The following is a 25,789-nucleotide window of genomic DNA, read 5'->3' as shown; positions in this document are numbered from 1 at the left end:
GAAGAAGAAGAAGAAGAAGAAGAAGAAGAAGAAGAAGAAGAAGAAGAAGAAGAAGAAGAAGAAGAAGAAGAAGAAGAAAAGGAGGAGGAGGAGAAGGAAGAAGGAGGAGAAGGAATGAGAAGAAAGAGAAGAAGGAGAAGGAGAAGAAGACAACAATGAAGAAGGAGGAGAAGGAGAAGAAGGAAAGAGAAGAAAGAGAAGAAGGAGAAGACAACAATGACAACGACGACAAACAAACAAACAAATCTCCTCCATGCAAAGATCCAAGGCAATTGCAGAACTGAGAACTGTCTGCCTATATGATGATGAGATTAAGAGTCAACTTCCCTTTTCCATTCCCTTTCTTAGCTGCTCCCCTTGGATCAAGATAAGAAAAATAAAGAAGACATGCCACAAGCAAATATAGCAATGACAATTCCTTTTAAAAAAATCCCATCTCTAGCCTTCTCATATTTCCATATTAGAGGGAATTTATGGGATAAAGTTTAGAATGTCACTTTAAGTGACAGGTATTGCCAACTTCTGTATTAACAGTCCATCTCTATGGAGATTCTTCGCTATATATGATGACACATTCCTGTACTCCCACTCTTGGAAGGCAGAAACAGAAAAATCAAGAAGTCAAGGCTTGCCTGAGCTACATAGCAAGATCTTGTTTGAAGAAAATGAACCCCTTCCAAACAAGGTCTTGCTATGTAGCTCAGGGAAGGAAGGAAGGAAGGAAGGAAGGAAGGAAGGAAGGAAGGAAGGAAGGAAGGAAGGAAGAAGTGGGGAGGGGAAGGGAAGGGAAAAGGGAAGGGAGGGGAGAGGAGGGGAGGGGAGAGGAGGGAGAGGGAAGGGGGAGGGGAGAGGAGGGAAGGGGAAGGGGAAGGGGAAGGGAAGGAAAAGGAAGGGAAGGGAATACAAACAAGTTCTTTGACCTTGAGATATTTTAGTTGTGAGTAGAAGTCTGTCTGACAGAGTAGAAGTTTGCTAATGTGAGAAAAGACCTGGGAGAAAATAGCCTACAAGTAGGAAACATTTATTTTAGCTCACAATTTCAGAGCTTTTCAGTCTTCATGGTCCACTGACCCTATTGCTTTGGGCCTAAAATAAAGCAAAACACACATGCAGAAGCTGATCTCTTTATGGTCAGAAGTGTAAAGAGTAGAAGGGACCAAAGACGGGTATACATCAGGAACCTATTTAGTCCAACTTGGACCCACCTCCTAGTTTCTACAACCTCCCAATAATGCTATCAAATTACAAATCCATTAATCAATTAATCCACTGATTAGATCAGAGCCCTCATAACCCAACTATTTCCTCAAGTTCCATTTCTGAATTTTGCACTGGGAACCAAGGCTTTAACACATGGGTTCTGAAGGGACATTTCACATCCAAGTTATAACGTCCCACCCAATGTTCATATACATTTCTCTCTTCTTTGCTGTATAAAAAGACTGGAATCTTGATCTATTAGTATTAAAGTAAATAGCTACTCCAACCCCTGAACTGGGTGTCCCTGAATATAGCTATGCAACATGGGAAAGTAGGTGGGTTGACTTGCCATGTTTGAGCCCTGTCTGCTCAACATGGCAGCAAATGAGTGGGTTCTTGCCATCTGGAACATGTTTCTTCAGCCCAAGTGGTACCAGGAGACAGCTAGTCTGGGCAGCTAGCAAGACTGAAAGCAGACAAAACAACTAGAGCCAAAACTGTGGCCAAAGAGAGATGAATCCTAGCAGAGTCCAAGACTGCCTTAGGCACTATAGTCAAGCTGTGGGCCGTCTTTAGGGAAATTCTAGGTAGCCAGGCTGTTCAGGAACTGTCCTCTGAGTTCTTTTCCTGACTCATGGGGAAATGGATGCTGGTGAGGAATCACTAAAGTTACCTGAAAGGTTTCACTAATACAAAGGGCTGCTGTAAGGAAGAAGGAAGGCTTTCTTCAGACACCCGCAAGTGCACAGACTACACTCAGGCATCACTCAGGGGGCCTGACCTTCAGCTGGTATTGCCAGGATAACTATCTTTCTACTGAACTTGACAGCTGTTTTACCTGCAGAAAACTCATGTTTTTAAATGTATAACTAAGCATTACCCAATGCTTAGTACAAGTAGATCGACTTCCTATCTGAGTGGGGCATAGCAGCTGACTCTTAATCTTGTGGGAAACCCATTGTCTCTATTAATGCTCTTTCATTTTTAGTTAAATTGGTTTTTCTGGTTGGTTGGTTGGTTGGTTGGTTGGTTGGTTGGTTTTGAGAAAGCATCTTTCATTGTATGATATATAGCCTAGGCTGGCCTCAAACTTGTGATCTTCCTGCCTAGGCCTCCACGGAGTTGGGATGCACTACCATGCTTGGCCTAAAGTCTTAATTCTGGCCATGATTTGGTTGATTATTAAATCCTTTTTACCTAGAATACATCTATATCTAGGTAGCTTCTTATCTAATTGCGTTTCCTTGTGCCCAAATCCTAGTGATCTAAAATCATTAAAAATTATCTTTCCCTACGTTAGTAGAAACTCAGCAACCCTGAGCCATCTAAGAGACTTGGCCTAAGCTGGGTAAGAAAACTCCCATAATGCCAGATGATAGACATGATTTCCTAAGAACACCAAGCTACCTTTTCCAATAATTCACCCCCAACTAGTCCCCAGCTGCTCTTCCTCAGAGTAGATTTCACCAGAAATATGTTCAGCCAGGATGTTGTCACTTCCCAGCCTGGCCTCCTGTAGCAAACACCTGAACGGTGGTTTGAGTCATCCTAGCCCTGTTAAATCAGATGATGAACTTGTGATGAGCCATCTTTTTTTTCTGGTAAGAAACCTCATGTTACTCAGTTTGTCAGTAAATGGTACCCAACTGTGTCAACAAAAGAATACTAGAGAGAAAAAGAAGGGCAAATGTTTGTGGTCTCGGCTGGTGGTTCCATGGGAGACTCAGTGTCAGCAATCTTGGTAGCATTCACAGCAATGTCCCTGACTTGCTTTGGGCCAGTCACATTTTTTTTTCTCGATGCTCCTTGGGCCAGAAATTCGACTGTGGTTTGCTGGGCTCAGCATTGTGAGCATGAGTTGCTGAGGAGGCATTTCAAGTACTAATGCAGGGATAAAAACAGTATCCAGACAGCAGATGAGTAACTAACTGTCCTTGACCGTCTGATGTCTGTCAAGTACAAAGAAGATGCATTCATCACGGAGCTGTGGGTAAGAGATTTCTCTGGCTCTGCCGAGTAATAACACACTCCAGGGGTGGAACAGGTTGTTTCAAGTGGATCTGTCAAGAGCTTTCTAGACTCATTGAAAAGAGATTGTCTCGTCTTGGGCAGAATGATTCCCCATCCTCGAGGCTGTGTTGGTTTGAGTTCCACTAGAAACAGACATTAAGCTAGAACTGGGGGTGGGGTGGGGTGGGGTGGGATAGGGTGAGGGATGCTTGTGAAGAACTAAGGCAGAAACTGTCAGCAAAGCTCATTAGTAGAGTGGGAGCCATGGCAATTTGTAAGGTTCCATGACACTGCTTTAACTTTAGTTGTTGTCAAAGCAAAATGAATAAAGAAACAAAAGTAACAAGTCCATCCCAGATGACTTCATCTTTATACCTATGTGGTCATATATCTGAAACTTGCATACAATACAGAAAGGCAAGAGTGCCGTGTGGCCAAATCACAATGTGTCCTCAGTGGAAAGCACCTTCAGTATAAGATGCAGATCCTGAGAAAGGGGAGAGGCCAGGTCTCCAGCAGAATAGCCCAGCTGTAGTGTCCCTGGTTGCCGGCTCACTGGCTAGGGGGAGTGTGGAGCAGTGTGCTCTTGGTAGGAACACAGTCATGAATCTACAGGTGGCTCAGCTGAGACTGACAAGCCAGGTTCAGTGCCTGTAGCAAGTTCTCTTGCAGAACTCTGACCCACCTCTGTGCCTGCAAAGTAAGGTATAAGGAAACAAAATGTTATAGCTCTCCCTTCCTGGCAGGACCACCTTGTGAAGGAGTGCTGTTTCACTCTCTTGATATAAAACGAGAGGCAACAAGGACTTTTGATGTTTTTTATGCTCCCATGAATTCTTAGTAAAATGACTTGTGTTAGAATGGAGTTGTTTAGGGCCACATGCGTTCTCTGTTATTAGAATAAAGCTCTGGGCTGGCTGGACCCTATGGTTGTATTAGAGGGAGGGGCACTTGGGTGACCACTCTCCTAGGACTGCTGTGATGGTTTAGAAAACCTCCACACAGGAGGCAGAAACAAAGCAAATGTTGTATTGTTCCTACTATTCTTACTGCTTTCTCACCTAAATACAAGAAATTCTTATGAAGCAGGCACTAGATCCTGAAAACGAAAATAAAAAGTACAGTATATCTGTTCTGAGCTTATAAAGAGATCTGTCCAAGCCACACCAAGTAGCTCTTCTCCATCGTAACCTAAATAAGTGAATACAAACTTGCTAATAGTGATAGTAGCTGCCCCCTTATAAACCCCAGACCACAGGACACGTACAGTTCTAGATTCATAAATGGTGTTGCTGTTTTCTTATAATCATGTTGAGCGATTATAAAATGTCAGACACACAATAAGCACTTTTCATACATAATATCCTTTCATATTCATTTCAACCCTACGAGGAAAACACAGTTGCCTGCACCTGTGGGTTCAACTACCAGGGGCCAAAAATATCAGAAAAGCAACTGTGCGTGTGTTACACATTTGCTGACTTCTTTCTCGCTATAAGTAGTTACATTGCATTAGTATTTTAAGTTATTTACAAGTTGTTTAAAGCATATAAGAAGGGCTGAGGATGTAGCCCTGTGGCAGAATACCTGTTTAGCATGTACAAAGCTAGGAGTTTGATCCATAACACTGAAAACAAACAAACAAATAAGCAAGAAAACCAAGTGTAGCGGTGCAGGCCTGTAACTGTAGTCTTCTGGAGTCGGAGGCAAGAGGATTAGAGATTTGAACCCATCTTGGGCTACATAGCAGGCTCTTAAATAGATAATAAATAGCTTTTAAAAGCATATAAGATGTGTATAGATTACGTACCACTGCTAGTCCACTTTGTATGAAGGACTTAAGCATTCATACAGTTTAATATCTTCAGGGGCTTCTAGCTCTATCACTTCCAAGTGGCAAAAGATGACAGTATCCTCGTTCTAGAGACCTGACAAATTCATAAACCTGCTCAAGTCTTAGTAGCTCATCAAGGAAATGGGATTCAAAGTCAGTTCCCTTCAACAGCAAATCAAAGCTCTTTCCTAGTCTCCATATTGTTTCTGTTTCAGCCTGTCGTGGAGGTTAGTAGCTCTCTTCCCTAGTTTCCATGTTGTTTCTGTTTCAGCCTGCTGTGGGGGTTAGTAGCTCTCTTCCCTAGTCTCCATATTGTTCCTGTTTCAGCCTGTCATGGGGGTTAGTAGCTCTGGGTCTGCCAGGTGATATGATCACCAGAGTCTATCAACAATGGCATCACAAGTTCAGACTCCCAGACCTTACCCCTGCCTTCAAGCAGTCTTAGGATCCCTCAAACACATAGTGTGCATTTGATGTATGTTGTGAAAATGTGTCCAGGTATGTCTCTCCGTGCCCTTTAAATAAAAGACAGTACAGTAAGTCTTGATGTATTATATCTCAATGAAGGCTTGGGAAGGGATCGCATCTGATATAGTGATGGATTCGTCTGTGAAAATGCAAACACTTGGAACATGACACATCTTTCCTGTGGGGATAATTTACTTCAGTCAAAAGTAAAGGGATATTTAAACTGCTTCTCATCTGGCATTTGCAGGGTGCAATAAACCCCTGTGTTCATCTCCCACCTATGACACTTACACACTCCTAACCAGAATTCCTTCCCACCCCTTCCAATGGATTGTGTTGAAGTCAGACCCAGAATGTCACCGGTCCATCTGCAACTTACCAGCCTGTCTGACCCTCTCTTCTGTCTGTGTGATTTCCAGGCCACTACATGTATGTGGACTCTGTGTATGTCAAGCACTTCCAGGAAGTGGCCCAGCTCATCTCCCCAGTGACCACAGCCTCCATGTCTGGCTGCCTCTCATTCTATTACCAGCTTCAGCAGGGGAATGACAATGTCTTCTCTGTTTACACGCGGGACATGAGTGGCCTATATGAGGAGATCTGGAAAGTGGACAGCCCAGGCAATGAGGCCTGGAACCTTGCGGAGGTGGAATTTAGTGCTCCTTACCCCATGGAGGTAGGTGAGCCTCGATCTGATCTCACAAAGAGATGCTACACACACAAACACACACAAACACACACAAACACACACACACACACACAAACACACACAAACACACACACACACACACACACACGGTGGTTACTCCACTACAGAGGCAAGCAGATCTCAGTGAGACAGAGCCCAGTTCACAGAGAAAGTCCCAGAACAGCCTGGGCTTCATAAAGAAACACTGTCTCAAAAAATCAAAACAAAACATAAAAACATTATACCAATTTGTATAATAAAATGTGATGTTTTGATTCATGAATGACAGTGTGTAACAATCAAATCATAATAGCTAGCACATGTCTCAAACAAATTTATTATTTGTCGGCAGTGTGGCAGCATTTAAAATCCTCCCTTCAAGGTATTATGAAATGTAGAATATATCAATATTAATTATAGTTGGCCTACTGTGCATTAAGAGCCAAACTGTACTATTTTAGTATAATTGTAATTTTGTATCCACAGACCAACATTCCCTTTTCTCTTCTACTCCTGATGTACTCACTGCTATTAGAATCTTTTAGAGGGAGGGAGCTAAAGCGATTCACTGACACTGATGGAGGCCAGACTAGGACGGTTGATCTCTTGGAGCTGGAGCTACGGCATCCTTCCAGAGCACCTGGCTTGCTATGTGGGCGCGGGGATTCAAACTGCAGTCCTCCTGATTGTGTAGCAAGCACTCTTAGCTAGCGAGGCATCTCTCCAGCCCTTTCATCTTTTTCTTCCCCCTCTTTCCCCTTCTCAGTCTCCTCATTTCTTTCCCTTCTTCTGTATCCCCTTCCTTCCTCTCTTATTATCTTCATTCCTATCAAAATTATTGTTCTGAGGGCAAGTGTGGAAGCCAGTTCTACCAGCTGAACTTTCTGGTGCGTGTCTCCTCTGATCTTGTGCTATAGATTTGGTTAATTTGAAAAGGGGAGCTCAGAGCATGGATATGATTCTTTCCTAAACCTCTACCCCAGGGTCCCCAGTCATCCAGGGTCCTTTGGCTTTTCCAAACTAGAAATCTGAATAGGCAAAGAGGAACTCTTTGGGCACTAGTTTTTAGGAGTTTTCGTTTCCCTCTGGTTTGTGCAGCACTGATAAGCAGCAGAAGACAGGTGGGGCATCAGAAACAACAGCAGGAAGCATCCTACAAAGGCACAGTTCTTGTGCCTGCCTCTAGTCTCCTTACCCTGAGCCCTGCAAATGTTGCCCTTGCCTCTGGGCCTAGGAAGTTACTGTCCTCACCTGTTATACCAGCCAGTGTTATAGCTGAGACCCAGCATCCCAGACCATTGGTCTCAAAGACTTGCCAGGTCTCTGAAACTCTTCCCACAACCAAGTTCTCAGCAAGGTAGGTTATAAGGACATCTGGTATTCACTGAGATATTGGAAAGCAAAAAGTCTGGTACAAACTGTCCAACAGGCCTGGATGAAGCTGCATCTTCAAAAGGCAGGACAATCTTCTATGATCACAGTGTATTCTCCTCCTCCAGGCGTTCAAGCCAGCCGGTGCTGGCACAAGGGTAGTCTGACTGGTTATTCAACTGATAGTCCTTTGGCTCAAAGAATCCAGTCATCAAGAGAAGAGTCCCTTCCATGGCTACTAACTGGAGGGTTGGATTGCCATGCCCAGCTTCTTTGCTTAGTTACAGGAAAACACACACTAGATCAACTTTAAAGGAATTTCTAAACAAAAACAAACAAACCAACCAACCACCCATAACTTACTTTCTTCTTTACAACAAAAACAATGTTATAAAATCAGAAGTAAACTTATCATTACAGCCTTAATTTGAAACAAATCTTGGTGTTCTAACATTACAACTTTTTACAATCATATACGTGATAAATATCCAAAGCAAAAGAATTAGAAAATTCAAAGAAAAAAAAAGAAACTAAGTTAAACAACAATGGCAATGACAACTGACTTTAGAGTGTTTATCGTGATAGACTTTTCATTAAGCACATATCCAAATCTATAGCTCTAGCTGCGTGTGTCTTTCAGAGCATGCTTACCTAAAGTACATACATAAAATTATGCCCGTATTCATAGGACAAAGGAGGAAAGAGAAACATCCAAGAAGTCTGACATCTTTTTTCTAGGTCACACAGCTGAGAGATGCCAGAGAGCTTAGAGGACTTCCTAGACTAGAATCTAATATGCAGCTGTAGGAAAAGCTTCAGTCTTTCAGAGACCCCCACCAGGCCACAAGCTGGGGATGCAGCATCATAGCTGCTACGTGTGTAAGACTAGTATGAGCAGTTGCACCTAGCTATAAGGAGAGTCCTCGTTGCCATGGCATTAATACCCGCTCCATTTCACTTTGTACTCTCTGCAGTATCTTCTCCAGCTCCCTTTAGAGAACAGAACTGGCTTATTCCTCTGGCTGCTTTTCAATGGCGCCATCTGCTAGCCTGCTGCAGAACTGGAGAAGGCTGGCTTGGTCTCCATTTCCAATGTGCTCTGTCTGCTGCTGGTGTGCCTGACACTCCTCCACCTCCTTCATCTCCCTCCCATCTCCTTAACCCCAAACAGCCCCCAGAGAGAGCACAGTGCCTTTGTAGAATGTGTGCTATTTCCTGTCACAAAGTCTGACCAGGCTTTGATTTGCTCATACAGCCCAGTGGAAATTTTTCTATGACTTTGGTTACAAGAAGGAAAAGAAATGCTGCCCCAGAACATATTCCTTCTATTAAAGTCAAATGAGTCACATGCTAATGCACAGGCAGGCAGGCATGTGTATACACATGTGCATACACACACACGCACACACACACACACACACACACACACACACACATGGATGGTGTTTTCTTTACCAACTCCTTAATTACAACATAAACTCTTTAGGCAACATTTGCATGAATAGAGCACTGCTAAATATTTTTTAAATCGGCACTCGAAAGTCATATTGCTGAGTACTATTAACCGTGCCATTCTTCTTTGGATCCACATGTGTGGGATTTTGCTCCGCTTGTCTGAGTCTGTCATTTGGGTTGTTTGCTCTTCCTAATTGCCAAGAAAAGGAATTGGCACTGGAGAAATCACAAGGAATGTGGTGCATTTCAAGAGGAAAATAAACATAGACTTTTCTGAACAGAGAACCCTGGCATATGGGCTGTGACTGCAGACCCATGTCAGAAAGAGCTCTTTAATCTCTCTGCTCAATATGAACAAAGTCTTTCCCATTCTTCTAACAGTTCCAATGTCTTTGGTTTGTGTTGGAGATGGGAGGAGTGTACACATCCAAACCTTCCCTTTAATAAAGACTATGAGAACATCAGTCAATTGGAATAGAGACACACCCTTCAACAGCATGACCTCATCTTCATTATATTTGCAAAACCTTACTCTCCAATGGGGCAACAAACTGAGATCCAAGGGATTAGGTCACTGGGTAGCAGCAGCCTCCTTTAGATAGGTTTGCCCTTTCCACTCTCAAGAGTCTTCATCCCAGACTTCATGCAACTTCATGCATTTATGCCTTCCTGGACCTGGCATACATTTAAGTTTGAAGCCATGACCCACAATGTGCCCTAGCTGTCAACTCACACAGCATAGACGGCACACCTGGGTTGTTTTCCTAACAACTTGAGCCTGTGCTTATCACACCTGGTGCCTTGTTGTCTCAGATAGAAAGTTCAAAGTTAGTGGGTGGGAGACAAGAAAGTATAACTTTCCCTGTCCCATGGTCTTTGTGAATCCACTGGGACGTGGCTGGAAAGGCCTGATCATAGCGTTCATCTCTGACTACTGTGCCTCTTTGCCCTAGCTCTCATCTAGAATGCCATATGGGACAAGGGGCACAGACAGGTTAGAGACTAGCTTTCTGTAGATAATGGAAGAACCTAATTTGTTTTCTTCACTGACTTTTTCCTGTAGGCGAAGGCCATGGTGACAATCAATTCTGGAATCTGTCAGGAATGGCTTAGACTGGTACTCAGGGAATAGGGGATAGGGTGCCCAGTAAATACAAATTTCAAGTGTTTTTGTCCATTATGGCTGGGTTGCTACAGCAAAATACCATAAGCTCAATGACTTACAAACACCAGAAATTCATGTCTCACAGTCTGGAAACTGTGATCAACATGCTAGCAGATATATCGTGGCAAGGGTCCTTTTCCCAGTGAACACATGGCATCCTCCATTGTGTCTCCACGTAGAAGAAGGCTCCTTGGGACTCTCATCACTAAGCTCGTGAATGAGGGCTTCCCCAGAGGACTCGCCTTCCACTATCATCGAATTGAGAATTAGACCTCAGGAGACAACGCTTCAACAGGCAAACACAGCGATTTCATTTTCCTTGAAAGAGGCTGTAGGTTGAGTGGGGTCCTGACCAAACACTTACATGTTGGAAAAGACTTGCATGAGTCCTTGTCACTTGGCCTCAGTTGGCTTGATCGATGTGCCATTTTTAATCATGTAAGAGCAAGAAACTATGTAAATATATGCTAACCTGTCACTTTTCTTCCCAGGTTATTTTTGAAGTTGCTTTCAATGGTCCCAAAGGAGGCTACGTTGCCCTGGATGATATTTCTTTCTCTCCTGTTCACTGCCAAAATCAGACAGGTGAGACCTGCTTACTCTTCCTCGCTTGGAAGGTGCCTGCCTCGCCAGATGCCCAGAGTTGGCACTTGTTTTAAACTGTCTTTAATTTCCTCACCTTTTCTCTTACCTCGTCTTTAAAAGGTCATCAACTGAATAATCTTTTTTTTTTCTGAACTGTTCCCCTCTTTCATCCCTCATATAATGGATTTAATTTCACTGATACTATACACAAGCTTGCATGAGACGCTTGGTCTTTTATTTCTATTCACAGAGCAAAACTTAAATATTAATTTACCTAAATTCATTTATTTTTTTAAATAAAGGTATTATTTAAAGTTCCATACGTGAATAGCTCAATAGACTGAAGGGGGAAAAAAACTCTTACAACCTTCTGGATAGAATTATAAAAACTCTAATTCTCAAGTCTCCAAGATCCATAATGTCTTTATTCTTATATATATATTAGTATTCAGTAGATATCACTGGAATGGTTTTGGCTAAACAAAATGTGCTGTTAATTTAATTAACTTCTTCTTCAAAGTGAACCCTCACATAACTTTGTCAGGGCCAAAATTAAAATTCTATAACTTTGTCGTTTAAAAAGAGAGGGAATTCTCAACTTTCTGGGAAAATGGATAAACACGAGTCTTTTTACAATAAGGATGACAGTAGTTAATGGCACAGTTAAATTCGATTGACCTTACTGTTCAGCAAATTCGTTTCTTCACAATGCCCAAGGCAACACTGTGGCCATCCCATCTTACTAACAAGCATTCTTTCTGTATCTGGAGCATGGGAAATCATTATTGAAGCTGACCTTTGTGGCCTGACTTTCTCTGAAGACAGAGCAGGTCTGTAATAATGCTTTCAGCTATATCCTATCAAACAGACTAAGATAATATTTCCCACTTGAGCTAAATTCTCATTCCCAAATTAAAGAGAAGGCAAATTTGCTGAAACCAAGGACGTGTGTGTGTGTGTGTGTGTGTGTGTGTGTGTGTGTGTTTGAAGGATAATGACCCCCATACGCTCATAGGGAGTGACACTATTAGAAGGTGTAGGCTTGTTGGAGGAAGTGTGTCCCTGGCGATGGGCTTTGAGGTTGAAATGCTCAAGCCAGAGCCAATACCACGCTCTCTTCCTGCTGGCTGCCTAAGGATGGAGAACTCTAAGCGACTTCTCTAGTACCATCTCTGTCTGTGTACCACTGTGCTTCCTGCCATGGCGATAATGGACAAAAACCTCTGAACTGTAAGCCAGCCCCAATGAAATGTCTTCCTTTACAGGAGTTGCTGTGGTCATGGTGTCTCTAATTCTAACTCTTTAAGGAGAGTTAGATGATGCCATCTCAATCCAGAGCCCCACGCAAGGGAGGCAAGTACCCCACCTCCTAAACTACCCACCTAATTCGGTATAGGGCGGGAGGTAGAAGGAGCCAGGAAGCAACAAAGGCAACCTTGCTGATACTTCAAAAAAGATACAGAGTGTGTTGTAGCCCTTCCCCATAACACCCGTCTGACCGGTGAACAGGGGGAAAAAAAGATTTCAGTAAAATGAGGCTATTTTCAAGGAGCAGTTCTCCTCCGTGTGTAATTCACCCACACAACACTCCTTTCCCAACAGGAACCCATGTGTGTTTTTCATACAGTATTGTATGAAATACTCTATTGGCCTTCAGAATTCCTCATTGTGCCAGCCTTACTTTTAAAAATCACTTAATCGCACCATGGTAGTACTATGACCCAAAAACTAGGAACTCAGATTTTCATCTCTTTCCTCACTCTTACAGGCTGTGTGATCTTGTCATGGTAATTTTTTTTAAAGATTTATTTTTTTTTCCTTTTCCTCAATCTGTTTAATATCTTTTTTTTAATTAGGTATTTTCCTCAGTTACATTTCCAATGCTATTCAAAAAGTCCCCAATACACTCCCCCCACCAGTCCCCCACCCACCCACACCCACCCCTTGGCCCTGGCATTCCCCTGTACTGGGGCATATAAAGTTGGCAAGTCCAGTGATGGCCGACTAGGCCATCTTTTGATACAAATGCAGCTAGAGTCAAGAGCTCTGGGGTACTGGTTAGTTCATAATAATGTTCCACCTATGGGGTTGCAATTCCCTTTAGCTCCTTGGGTACTTTCTCTAGCTCCTCCATTGGGGGCCCTGTGATCCATCCAATAGCTGACTGTGAGCATCCACTTCTGTGTTTGCTAGGCCCGGGCATTGTCTCACAAGAGACAGCTATTTTATGTAGGCGAGCATTTTACCTGCGGGTATGTATATGCATGTATGCAGTGCCTGCTGTGGGCAGGAAAGGGTGTCAGAACTCTTAGCTTCAGGTGGATGTGAGCCATCAAGGAGGTGCTGGGATGGCAACATTGTATCACAGTGTCAAAAAGTTAAGATACTCCTGGGAGTCTACACCATTTCCTCCCTGTCTACTTCTAGAAGGCCTCACTAAACGCCCAACTCCAAACTGCTGTGGCATATAGGGGCCCAAGCTTCTCTCCATTCCACACCTAGGCCAGGGACTGCAAGAACACTCATGGTTACTCATAGACACTCCTCAGAAGACTACAGAAGCCAACAACAACCATTCACCAATAGCTGGATGCTGCCCGGAGTTCTTAACCTAGTTTGAAAACTCCACTCCAATTGCTGCCTAAACTGGAGTTGAAATGCTGACATCTTCCTTGTCTCGAGTACCCTAAAGTATAGTATATCTGCTACTTATTCAGAGGCCAAGCCACTGGGTCGTCATGATCCTGGCCACACTCACTCTTCCCATAGCCAGCTTTGAACTGTCTCTGTCTCTGCCACATTTAAGATTCCTCGTGGGAAATAAAACTACTGTCCTAGGTTTGCATCCTTCGTTGTCTGCTGTGACCTGGGCTCATCTCTTGTAGTACCCTGCAGGGCTGGGGAGCCTTTTAGTTACAGCACTGGTGCTTGAATCATCCTGAGGAGCTCCAGGGAGAAGAGAAAAGGGGTACAAACATGCCAACTGCTCTTCCCAGGCCCAAGAGCATTCCAGCTAATGAAGTCTAAAACACCTCCATGCCTAAGAAGCTCAAATATTAGAAAGCAAATAATTACATGATGATACTTTCTGATAAATTGTTTCAAAGGATTTGCTTTTGTTTCTTTGTCCTACCAACTGATGCTCAGTGGCTTGCATCTGCATCTGCATCTGCATCTTCATCTGCATCTCCATCTCCATCTGCATCTGCATCTGCATGCCTCAGTTCCTCCCTAAGCCTCCATCACACCATTAACATGCCCCAGATACTCAATTTTTTATCTTCCCTTGACCCAAACTTCTCAAACATTCTGTGAACAAGGACTTTGCCTCCACCTCAGATGCTGGGTAGCTATTTGAAGGTCCCCATCTTTAGCTTCCAGATACTGTCTGAATATTCTACATACAGTAGATTTAGTCTATGATCTCCACTTTTAAAACTTTCTATCAGATCATAGAATCATTTTGATAGATAGAATAAATAGAATAAGATCACTTAGATATTAGATAGAATCATCAAATCATTTCTAAGACCAAGTATTTATCAAGTGAAGAAAATAACAACCAGAAAACCATGGATAAGAGAGACCTGTGCTTAAAGTTGTGTTTTATTAGGGCAGTTTGAGGTTCAGCCAAATGGTCAGAAGTCACAGCAGTAACACTTATAATCTTCCCCCCATACATACGTATTACTATCACTCAGACTCCAGAGTTTCCATTAAAGGTCACTGATGGTATTGCATGTTCTATGGGAGTGAACACATTTGCACTGACACACGCCCACCATTACAGTGGGATACAGGCTCACCTTCCCCCCACCCCTGCCCTTGCAACCACTGGCCTTTTTCTTGTCTCCCTGATTTTGCCTTTCCCATCATGCCTTATGGTTGTGAAGTCATACAGTAGGCAGTGTTCTCATACTGGCTCCCTTCACTTAGCAGAATTTATGCAGTTTTGCAGATTTCTGTTTCCTCCCAGTTACTTTGTGGCTCCATAGATCATTTCTTTTTATCACTGAGTAATATTTCATTGTCAAAATAAATATACCACAGCTCACATGCCTTTTCACCAACTGAAGACCACCAATGGTTGAGTCTCCATTTCAGCTGCTCTGGATAAAGCTGCTATAAACTTTTGAATTTCAGTACTACTGCCCCCTCTAGAGACCTAATAAAGGGGTTCAGCCAAATGGTCAGAAGTCACAGCAGTAACACTTATAATAAACTCATATTCTCTTGCAGCCACTTAGGGGTGTTTCTCTAAGGTTCATGAGTGATTTCGCTGACCTGATCATCAGTTTATGCCAGGTATTTAAGAGTACCCCGCCATCTTCTAAGCTACGTAGCTGGCTGTACATTTTGAATTTTTCATGTTTTTCATTATTAGGTAGAAGGGGGTTGGCTAAGAATTGAGATGGTGGAGTTTCTTCTGCTCTCCATTATCAGTGGGGAAATGCTGAAGAGTCCTGGTGTGTGTGACATCATATTAATTTTTCTCAGGCTTTGTCTCCTGGACTTAATATACCCTCATTCTGGCGGAAATGGGCAGAGCAGCATGTGGGTGACTCACCAGGCTTAGAGCACTACAGTCTTCATTTCCTTCTCTACTAGCAAGCTTGGGCATGTGACTGAAATGCCACCATGTTCCAGTTACATGGGAACGGTTTCTTCTTATTCTTTTTCTATAATGTGCTGTTAGTCGATACCAAAAGGAGAGAGAGAGAGAGAGAGAGAGAGAGAGAGAGAGAGAGAGAGAGAGAGAGAGAGAGAGATATTATGGAACTCCTTTTCAAACTCAGATAAAATTTGCTAGAATATGGGAATTCGGTGAGAAACTCCCTAGACTCCATTCTCAGATCTACACAGCGACAGCCTTAGGCAGGGCCAGCATTTGCCTTACCAGACCTCAAAGAACACTGTTCTCCTTTATAGATTGATTTGTTGCAATATGTATCTGCCGTGTAACTATGGAATAATAGTAAGTTTGGGACATTTAATGTTGATACAATGTTATAAGTTAGTTCACAAAACATACAACTGTTCCAACTAGTTTTTTAAAGCTATATGTTTTTCTGGGTCAAAACTAAATCTTGGGTTCCTTGTACCATTTGGTTGAATGATTCTTTTGGCCATTTCACCCTGCTGTGTTCTTCTGCCCACGTGAGTACTTTCTTAGTTTGAAAATTAACTGAGAACATAGTCTTGTCCTAACGGCCCTGAGTTGCCAGCTGGCTGTCCCCAGAATGAAAGTTTCTGTAGAAAGGACTTTTCAGATATACAAAACAACACGCTTTATCTCTCTAGCCCTAAAATGTCCCAGCTGTGTCTCTCACCAATTAGACTAGGCTCATTCTGAGCATCCCAATCTGCTGTGGTTACATCCCCTCTAACTCCAGAGGGCAACCTAAGCTATGAGGCTTCTAAGTCCTGCGTTAATAGGACCAACCATTATTCCCAAGGGAGCAGGAGGACTCTTCCATACTCCATCCCGTCTGGGCAGTCTGGGCCAAAGGAACACTTGTGGACCATTGTAAAGGATAACAGGACACAGCAAAGCCCAAACAGCAACGCCCCCTGAAAAGCCCAGGGTGACTTCTGAACTGTGTGGTTTCTGGGAAGGGCTGTTTTTCTTCAAGAGCAGCAGCTCCTACAGCAAATGGCAATCATAACTGCTTTGATGCAGGGACTAGTCAACAACGGGGAATTATCTCTGGAAAATACTAGTTCTAAAACACATCTTAGAACTTAAGAACCTCTTTTAAAAAAATCCTCTTCTTTTTCTGTCTTTTAAATGTTGTAGGGATCGATTTGAAAGTTTTGAGTAAATGTTCACAGCCTTTACATTCTCAAAGGAAATCCCTAGTACTTGTTTATTTTTGTAGATAATGTGATCAGAGCTGCCTGCTGCCCTCCTTTTAGAGAAGAAAAGAACAATTTTTCTGTCATGTCAAAACACTGTTTTGATGATAAAGCTGTCAGCCTGTTTTGCTGTGTATCTCTCCCTCAGTCTCCCTGGCACAAATGTAGCCATATCTGTCCAGTGTTTGATGGAGTCCTCTGAGAATCCAGGCTGACTGTAACTTTGGTTCTCATTTGTCCAGGGCTTCCTTTCAGTGCTGTGGAAACCAGCTGCGATTTTGAGATAGGCCTCTGCAACTTTTATCAAGACAAAGAGGGTCCAGGTTGGATGAGAGTAAGAGTTAAAGCGAACATGTATCGGGCCGGAGACCACACGACAGGAACAGGTTGGTCAGTGGCCTGGCAGGCCCGGAATCCTGGGTTTGCTCTCCCATACCAATTGCTAGCCTCATTTCAGAGAAAGATAAGAAAAGAGGAAGAATAAAGAAGTAACGATTGGTGATGTTTGGCCATTTTTAAAAGTTGTAATTCAAGATACTGTGCTACCCAAAGTATTTGCAGTTCATTAAGTAGAGAAATCTTTGGAAACTGTTTTGCTCTTCGTTTCAGAAAAAATAAATCCACTTGGATTCCATTTGCATTTCAATGAGCAAAGGAAATGATAGATAAACATATAGACAAATGAACATAATCCTAAGCATAGCAGGGGGTGGAGTGGGGGGAGGGGTGGAGTGGGGGGACTTGTTCTCTTCTCTTTTAGTTTCTGTAGCTGGGGCTGAAAATTAAACAGACAAGAAGCAGACTACCAAGAGAAAACTGTAGCATTCTAACAACATATTTTTATATGCACGTGGGAGCCTTCAACAGGAAAATAGAAAATGAAAACTAGAAAAATCCATAGGCCTGAAAGCTTATGTATCGTTTTTAACAAAGAATGGTGAAGTTGTGGAAAGTAGCAAGACCAAGGAAAGGGAGAGAGAGAGAGTCAACTGTGAGGTGGTGACTGGGAAGCCTATGGAGCAAACTAAGGAAAAACAAGGGCTTCGTAGGTTTTGTTTGTACAGATCCATTTCAGCATAGTCTCCGTCTCTATAACACTGGCATCCTGGACAGGATGTGGTCTTGGCTCATAGGAACTTTGATGGCCTGCTTTAGATAGAAAGTGAGTGGGCACAGAGCCCTTCCTGCCTCTACTGTCTTCCAGTGCCTTCAGCTCAAAATCATCAAGGTGCCAGAGCGCCATATTTGGGGTGACCTGTTCTGATGGCCTTCGGTGCTCTGAGAGAGAATAGTGGAAGGACATTTTAGCTAGGGATTTTAGGAGTAGTCTCTACAATGGAAGCTACAGAGGACAAGCATCTGTGAGGTCTCTCAGTGTGGAGACAGGCGGCCACTCCAACTGGCAGGCTGCCCGGTAGAGAGAGGAACGGTGAGGAAGATGGAGAGGATAACAGACGACGGATTTGGCAAAGCAGAGGAAGCACTGGGGGTTATTAGAAAGGCAGTAAGAAGCCACTGAAAGGCTAAGCAAGAAACAGAAAGACGATATTCAGGTTACAAAAAAAAAGTCTGGCTGTCTTGTGGCCACCCATATTTGTCCATTGCCCTCGCAAAGTACCGCAGACTGGGGCTTACACAACAGCTGCTTTTCGTCGTGTCATGAGGCTAGAAGGATGGAATCCAGGGCCTGGTGAGGCTTTCCTGGGAGTCTGGCTTGCGGGCACAGTCCTATCGCTGTCCACACATGTCCTGCCCGTGTGTGGGAGAGAACAAGCCCCCTGACTCTCCTTACACGGATGAGTTTGGGTTGTTTTGTTTTGTTTTGCTTTTAATACTTAGAGCAAACACTGACAGGTCATGAAGAGAACTCCCCGAGAACAGATCAGAAAAGGGAGAAACTGTCGTGTGCTGCCTGACTTCGCATAAGTGGATCTGCTTTAGCTTGACCGTGTAGGTGTGACTGGTAGTAAGGGGACCGTTGCTGCTAGAAATTCCATTCTGTTTTTTTAGAACTAAGAAACAAGGAAATTGAACCCAGCCACAGCATCTGGGAGCATCAGTGCCCAACGGGTCAGAAACATGATTTTTCAGGGACGGGTTTAATATGTAGGTATAGCAAAAGAACAGTGTGTTCTGCCCAGAACTCTCACGTGGTGCCAGGCCAGCCTACCTTCCCTCCTCCCGACTGGCCACTGCAGATAGAGCAGGGGAAGTGAGCTCTTTGATTGCCACTGACTATGACCCAGCACAAGACATCCAGTAGTCCCAAGCTCATTCATTCTTTTTTTGTGTGGTTAAAAAAAAGAGAGAGTATAGTTCCTACTTAATGACATGAATCTGAGTCTGTACACTATAAAATCTACACTGCTTTATGACAGCTACTTGAATTTCTAAGAGGTTTAATTTGCTATCCAGGTCTAAAAACATTGTATAGATTTTTTTTTTTTTTTGTCACTTAAACCACAGACACTAGAAAGCCTCTACTAAGGTTTAAAACCTGGGGCTGGTGAGATGGCTCAGCGGGTAAGAGCACTGACTGTTCTTCCAAAGGTCCTGAGTTCAAATCCCAGAAACCACTTGGTGGCTCACAACCACCCTTAATGAGATATGACACCCTCTTCTGGTGCTTCTGGAGACAACTACAGTGTGCTTTCAGATAAGAATAAATAAATCCTTTTTAAAAAAAGATAAAAGGTTTAAAACCTATGGTAGTAGTCTTGAGGGAACACCCCATTGCCTTAACTGGTTTCCACCTGGCTGTAGGAGCTCATTCTGCATTGGTGTTGCCCTAAGTCAGTGGTTCTCAGTCTATCTGATACTGTGACCCTTTAATACTGCTCCTTATGTTATAGGGACCCCCCCCAACCATAAAATCATTTCACTGCTACTTCATAACTGTAATTTGACTACTCTCATGAATCATCATGTAAGTGTCTGATATGCTGGATGTCTGATATGTGACTCCCGAAGGGGTTGTGATCCCCCAGGTTGAGAACCACAGCACTAAGTGGTTTGTTTTCCTCACAGGGCACTACCTGCTGGCCAACACTAAGTTTGCATCCCAGCCTGGCTACATCGGAAGACTTTATGGTCCCTCTCTACCTGGAAACATGCAGTACTGTGTGCGCTTTCATTATGCCATCTTTGGGTTCTTGAAAATGAGCGACACCCTAGCCGTTTATATCTTTGAAGAAAACCATGTGGTTCAAGAGAAGATCTGGTCTGTGCTCGAGTCCCCAAGGGGTGTTTGGATGCAAGCGGAAATCAGTTTCAAGAAGCCTATGCCCACAAAGGTACGGTAGCACCTGCACTACTTGTGTCCATCTTAGTTGCTAGATGTGGGTAATGATTTCTGGTTAGCTGATGGTGTATTTTCCTTCTGTTCAGATCAACCTGCATTTGACACGTATCACCCACCCCAGACAGGTGCATGTTAGGCCTTCAATTCCTTTGCATTTTCTGAATTATATCTACCTATTTCCCTTCCCTTCCCCCCTCTCTTTCTTTCCTCCTTCCCTCTTCCTCCATCTACTCTCTCTTTCTCTCTCTTTCTCTCTCTCTCTTACACACACACACACACACACACCAATGATTAAATTTTAAAAACATGAGATTGATGTGCCAGAGTCGTCATTGTGGCTGTAAGGTCAATACCCAAGGCCTTAGCAGAACACAGGATAAAGCCAGGCTGCTCACTAGAGGTATGGAGGCAGCTGACCCTGCTCAGAGACTGACACAGGGAGCTATCAGCAGCTGATTTTGCTAGCAATGAGAAGACAGAAACAGACCCTATAAATCAAGGAGAATACAGAGGAATGGCAGTAACCTCCCAGGCTTAACAACTCATAAACTCAGGGAAGTTTCACAGATGCAATAAATTCTGTGACCCACAAGATATGAAACCAGCGTGGGAAAAAAAAATCATTTTATTTCAGCCTGTCAGCCGACTAACAAATTTTTCTTGAATGTCCTCTCTGTGTAAGAAAGAGGCCCAAAGAAAGTAAACAAGGGGCCTTTCTTCTAAATGTACGTCATACAATGAGAGCTCAGGATCTAGCTTTGAATCAATGGGTAAGTAAGCCGACCATCCAGGAGTTACCGCAACTCCAAGTCACCCAAGAAAGGTTAAAACCATGGGAGACCTTGCTGCCTGGACAATTCCAAGGAATTTTTCTTTGTACGATGTCTCTTGACATGCGCAGTCTTGTGGTACTTCCTCTGAGCTATCAGCACTGGAGAAGCCCAGGCCTCTCTATTCCTCTTAAATATCTCAAAGAATTAAGTTGTTTTGTCCATTACCAATCGCTTAACTCTAACAAACAGTTATCACAACAAACACACATACACACACACATCCCACTTTTACATAATCAGGGTGCATCAGAAAGTAGAATTTTTATTATGCTTTAAGTTCAATTTGGATGCTTTTTAAAAGGAAATATTTGTAAGCATCTATTTCACTTATTTAGATTACATGTCTTTATTCATTCACCCATGTGTCTGTTCCTTTTTTCAACCATCATTTATTCTGTATATGTTTGATGCACGGGATATAAAGGATAAACAAGTCTCAGATCCTACTCATGAGTCTGAGGTCACAAGTGTTGGCAGGTTGAGATACCTAAGGTTGTGGCAATACATTCAGTAAATGTCACTATCCCAGAAGGATTGCTCAGAAAGTTACAAATGTGCTTCCACTGATTGTTACGGAAAATAATGTTATCTGGACTTGGCAGTGCTAATGTTTGGACGGTCAAGGTTCAAGCCACAGTGGCTTCTAACCCCTGTTTCAGCTCTCCGTCGTAACCTCTACTGCCAAGTGCTGAGCTGTTCAGGAATCTGCTCAATCCTTTAGGGTGAGTCTCTGCTGTTACCTGACTCCCGTGAAGCTAGAACAAGCCTCCCAGCAGATAAGGGTGTCCCAGAGCTTCTGCCCTTTTCTTCTTTGGAAGCTGAGCACCAAGAAGCCCAACTACTGTGCAAGTTCCTCAGCCAGTGAAGGGAAAACTGGAGCCAGACCCGGTCAGGATAGAGGAATTAGGATAGAGCACCTAGAAGGAACTGGGCATGCATGTAGATGGAAGTTCAACATGGAAATCCCGGGTTCTAGAAGATTCCTGCTGGGAAGAACTAGCTCCTCAAAGTGGGAGAGAAGCATTCATAACTCATGAGAGAGGGTGCAGCGGGTAGGCGGGAATTGAGGCTGGCTTCTTACGGTATATACACATGTGGATTGATGTGTTCGTATGTTATGTTTTCGTGAAAGCTACTTAAGACAAGGGATACAACGGAGAGCCAGTGCCCTCTACTCCTGAACACGAACTCTAACTCTGCTTCTGTTTTTCCCTGAGGGGTTTCCTTCCAGATTTGTCATGTTTTCCTTTGTTAACCTTAACTGTGTCTGCTGATTCTCTGCTACAAAAAAATAAGAACAACTCCTTTTCCTAGTTTTTAGGTGCATTTATTTGTGTTCTTGTAACTGATAGCTTTACTATACCTCAATGTCAAAATTTAGATACTGTTTATTTATACCTACTTTATAAGATGAATAAATCCTCACTCTTACAATTTCCCTTTGCTTTCTTTGCCCATCTCAAATATAGTTATTTTCGCATTGTTATGGTTTAAACAAACACTTATATTCCTACTAAGCCCTCTGTGCTTGACCTTGAACAAATATCCCAGCAGGGGCCCTGTTGACATCGTAAGGCAGATAATTCTGCATTTGAATAGAACCAACCCTCAGATTATTAGATTTTAAACTTCTATGGTTATTGCAACAACCAAAATTATTTGTACATTTCTAAAAAGCCCTGAGAGGCGCCATGGCATCCTTGGTTGAGAACCATCACTGATTCTAAGACTTAAAATAGTCTATCTCTAATTGCAAGCCCTGTTTGCTTCTTTACTCTCTGTCTGCTGTTTTGTAGCAGAGTTACAATGAACCTATCTCCTGCCATGGCCCCCTGGCTTCTTCCTATTAGTGTCTGTGTGCTTTATTTTTCTTTCTATAGTATGGGAAATTGAACTATACCAAATTCAGAATTGGTAGACTAGCACGCTTTCAGTGGCTAAAGATTTGGGGAAGTGCATGTTTTCGTGAAATCCTTGCTTAGCTCTCCCACTCTGAGATGCTGGGAGATATCCCTGCGTGCTCACAGATTTGGATGGATGCTCTTCGGATCCCTAAGAAGCTAGAGTTAGATGTGTAGTTCTTGTGTAATCACCCTTCAATGCCTCCAAAACAGTACCAAATCTATACAATTGTTCCCCGCATGTGCTCTCTGTCCACAGAAGGTATGTTTCTCCAAATGCTCATCACATTTAGAAGAGAGTGTTGACTCACACGTCATGGAAAATAGGCACAGGATGAGGGCTTGTCAGCAGTTACATAGTGTCTAGAACTGTCTTTTGGCTGCTTTCTACAGTTTGATCACTCGATATTTATTTTCACTTATTCTAAACTGGAGGAAGCCTAAGAGTTTTTTTTCTGAGCATATTGAGTTTCACATACATTTTTATAATAATTAGGATTTATAGTGACTGAGATTCTGCAATGAAATTCCTGGAATTTCTAGACCATTCCACGATCAACCTAGGTCAAAACTAAGGCCTACATGGCTGCTCATCGACTATCTACTTTTGTGCCCAGCAGTGTACTCTATCCCTATCAATCCTTAACATCCTCCAACAATCCATTTACAGGGAAGGAGGCTGAGAGCTCAGCGTGTTAGAACGTCGTCGGATTCTTGTTAGCTTCTCGGTACTCTCCATCAGGCCGCAGGCAAGATCATTACATTGGCTCCCTAACGTGCACCCCAGATTTGTTCTCTCCGTCTCACTTGCCACCACCTCACACAAAATCACCATCATACTCACCCCAGTTCCATGAGACCTCACTAGTTTCTGTGACCCCAGCTGCCGTTTCTCTGCTCTGAACCAGCAGTCAGAAAGTGCCATTTCTCCTATAACCTGCTCCCACAGCCTGCAGGACCTAGCTGCTTCTTTGACTATGGCTTGTAGAGGTCCACATGGTCTGGTCCTCATCTACACTGCTGACTTTAAACCCCTCCACTCTGCTCATAGGTGCACAGTCTCAAGGGACTCCTCTCTGGCCCTGAGTGTGAAGGCCATGCTTTTATGGGCTTTTCACATGTAATCAATCCCTTCTGCATTGAATGTCCTTCCCCAGCAGTTCCCACATCCCTTGGTTCTCAGGCCACTGTGCCACAAGAAGGGCTTCCTCTCAGACAGGAACCTTCCAGACCACTCAGTTCGTCCCCTTTCTCCATCCTCAGATTGTTCCCAACATATTGATTCTCTCATTTTGTGCACCACAGCTATCCCAATCCAAAAGTATCTAATTTTTCATTTACCTTTTTATTACCCATCTCGTCTATAAAAGTAAAGCCTTCATACACACAAGGACCTTATCAGCTTTTATCATCTTTGTCTACCTTGTGTGAATTTCCCTACGGAGGGAAAATATTACACTTAACAGAAAAGTTTGGGGGGGGGAGTAAGAACAATGAGCCAGGTGGTGATTCCAGCACTCAGGAGGCAGAAGCCAGTGAATCTCTGAGTTCGAGGCCAACCTGGTCTACAGAATGAGTTCCAGGACAGCCAGGGCTACACAGAGAAACTTTGCTTAGAAAAACAAAAGTGAAGGACACTGTTCAGTGCCATGGCTTTGAAGTGGCAGGGCTGAGAGTGGCAGGGCCAGGACTCATTCAGACTCCAGAACACATGCTGGAGGCAAGGAGCAGGTGCCACCCAATCCTCTCTTGATGTCAAATGACAGTGTTGGATGGGAAGGAAAATCCAGCCCTAACACTCAGATTAGCTAAGTAGGTAAATCCAAGGCTTTATTAAACGGATTCTCCAGTGGTATATTGTAGACATAAGTTTAGCTCCTAGAGGGGATCACAATTCAAGGTGGTTCAGCACATAGACCGCAGAGCAGTGAGTTAGAGGGGAGATACAGCACACGACGGTGCTTAGCTATGTGTCCTCTGTCACTCATGGCTTCATACTCGAGGTAGTTATGTGACAGTTACCTATGTAATCTTCACTTTTCACCCATGTAAAAGGGGAACCTGGTAGCACTTACTGCATAAAGTCGTTCTGTGTATCACATGAAATTGGGTGAAGTATGTAGTCTGTCTGCTAGCACATAATTAATACTATTAAGTTCAGCTCAATACAGACACAGAGGAAGAAAGAACAAAGGCTGTTTTTTCTAGGTCACAACATTTATTTAGTGCGCAGATAATTCTATATCTTTATTTATTTATTTATTTATTTTTGCTGTGAGGTGTTGAAAATGAGGTCAGAGTTAAATCTTTTTTTAGCAATATTAGATCTTCTTCGATTAATGGAAGATGTGAACAACCACAAGCCTATAATAATATTTTGCATGTGTACATATGTGAGGTGCAGAAATGTGTTTATGTGGTGTGTGTGTGTGTGTGTGTGTGTGTGTGTGTGTGTGTGTGTGTGTAGCAAGCCAGAGGTCAATGGTCAGGAGTCTTTCTCATTTGGTTGCCACCTTAGTTTTTGAGACAAAGCCTCTCACTGAACTTGGAGCTCACTGATTTGGTGAGACTGTCTGCCAGTCAAGCCCTGGGATCCTCCTAGCTTACTCCCCTGCCCCAAGCCTGGTTTTTTTATGTTGGTATTGAGATGAGTTCAGGTTCCCAGGTTTGCATGGCAAGTGCGTTATTGGTTGAGTCATTTCTCCTGCCCCTTCTTTTGTTAAAAAAAAAGGGGGGGTTCAGAAACATTTTCAAAGGCTCATAAATCATGAAACTATATCTTCCATGTCCCCTGTCTCTACCAGCACGGTGCTCTGTAGAACAGAGAACACGTGGGAAGAATTATTTTGGGAACATGTGTGGTAACACACACCCATAATCCCAACATTTTGGGGAGTGGCTAAGGCAGAAGGAGCACTGGGCGTTTGTAATTACAATAAGATTCTGTCTCAAACAAAGGAAACAGAAGTAGAGTTACCTGGGTGAGAGAGCAATTTGTGTGGGTATAGCTGTAGGTTAATGAAAGGGTGCTTGCCAGAGAGAGGGAGAAAGAAGGGGAGAAAAGGAAGGAAGGAAGGAAGGAAGGAAGGAAGGAAGGAAGGAAGGAAGGAAGGAAGGAAGGG

General features: G+C 43.2%; 1 protein-coding gene across 1 annotated transcript in view; it reads left to right on the top strand.

Annotated features, from left to right (window-relative positions):
• Mamdc2 (MAM domain containing 2) overlaps positions 1-25,789 on the top strand; it is a 149,015-nt gene that overhangs the window by 81,120 nt on the left and 42,106 nt on the right. Inside the window, exons 6-9 of the mRNA XM_021152082.1 lie at positions 5,932-6,188; positions 10,683-10,776; positions 16,875-17,018; positions 19,660-19,925. Coding sequence (XP_021007741.1) covers positions 5,932-6,188; positions 10,683-10,776; positions 16,875-17,018; positions 19,660-19,925 — 761 coding nt within the window. The remainder of the gene's footprint in view (positions 1-5,931; positions 6,189-10,682; positions 10,777-16,874; positions 17,019-19,659; positions 19,926-25,789) is intronic.

The sequence above is a fragment of the Mus caroli genome, chromosome 19 (assembly GCF_900094665.2).
Source record: "Mus caroli chromosome 19, CAROLI_EIJ_v1.1, whole genome shotgun sequence".
Classification (NCBI taxonomy): domain Eukaryota; kingdom Metazoa; phylum Chordata; class Mammalia; order Rodentia; family Muridae; genus Mus; species Mus caroli.
The sequence above is the reverse complement of the archived record's forward strand: the minus strand, read 5'-3'. Positions and strand labels throughout refer to the sequence as shown.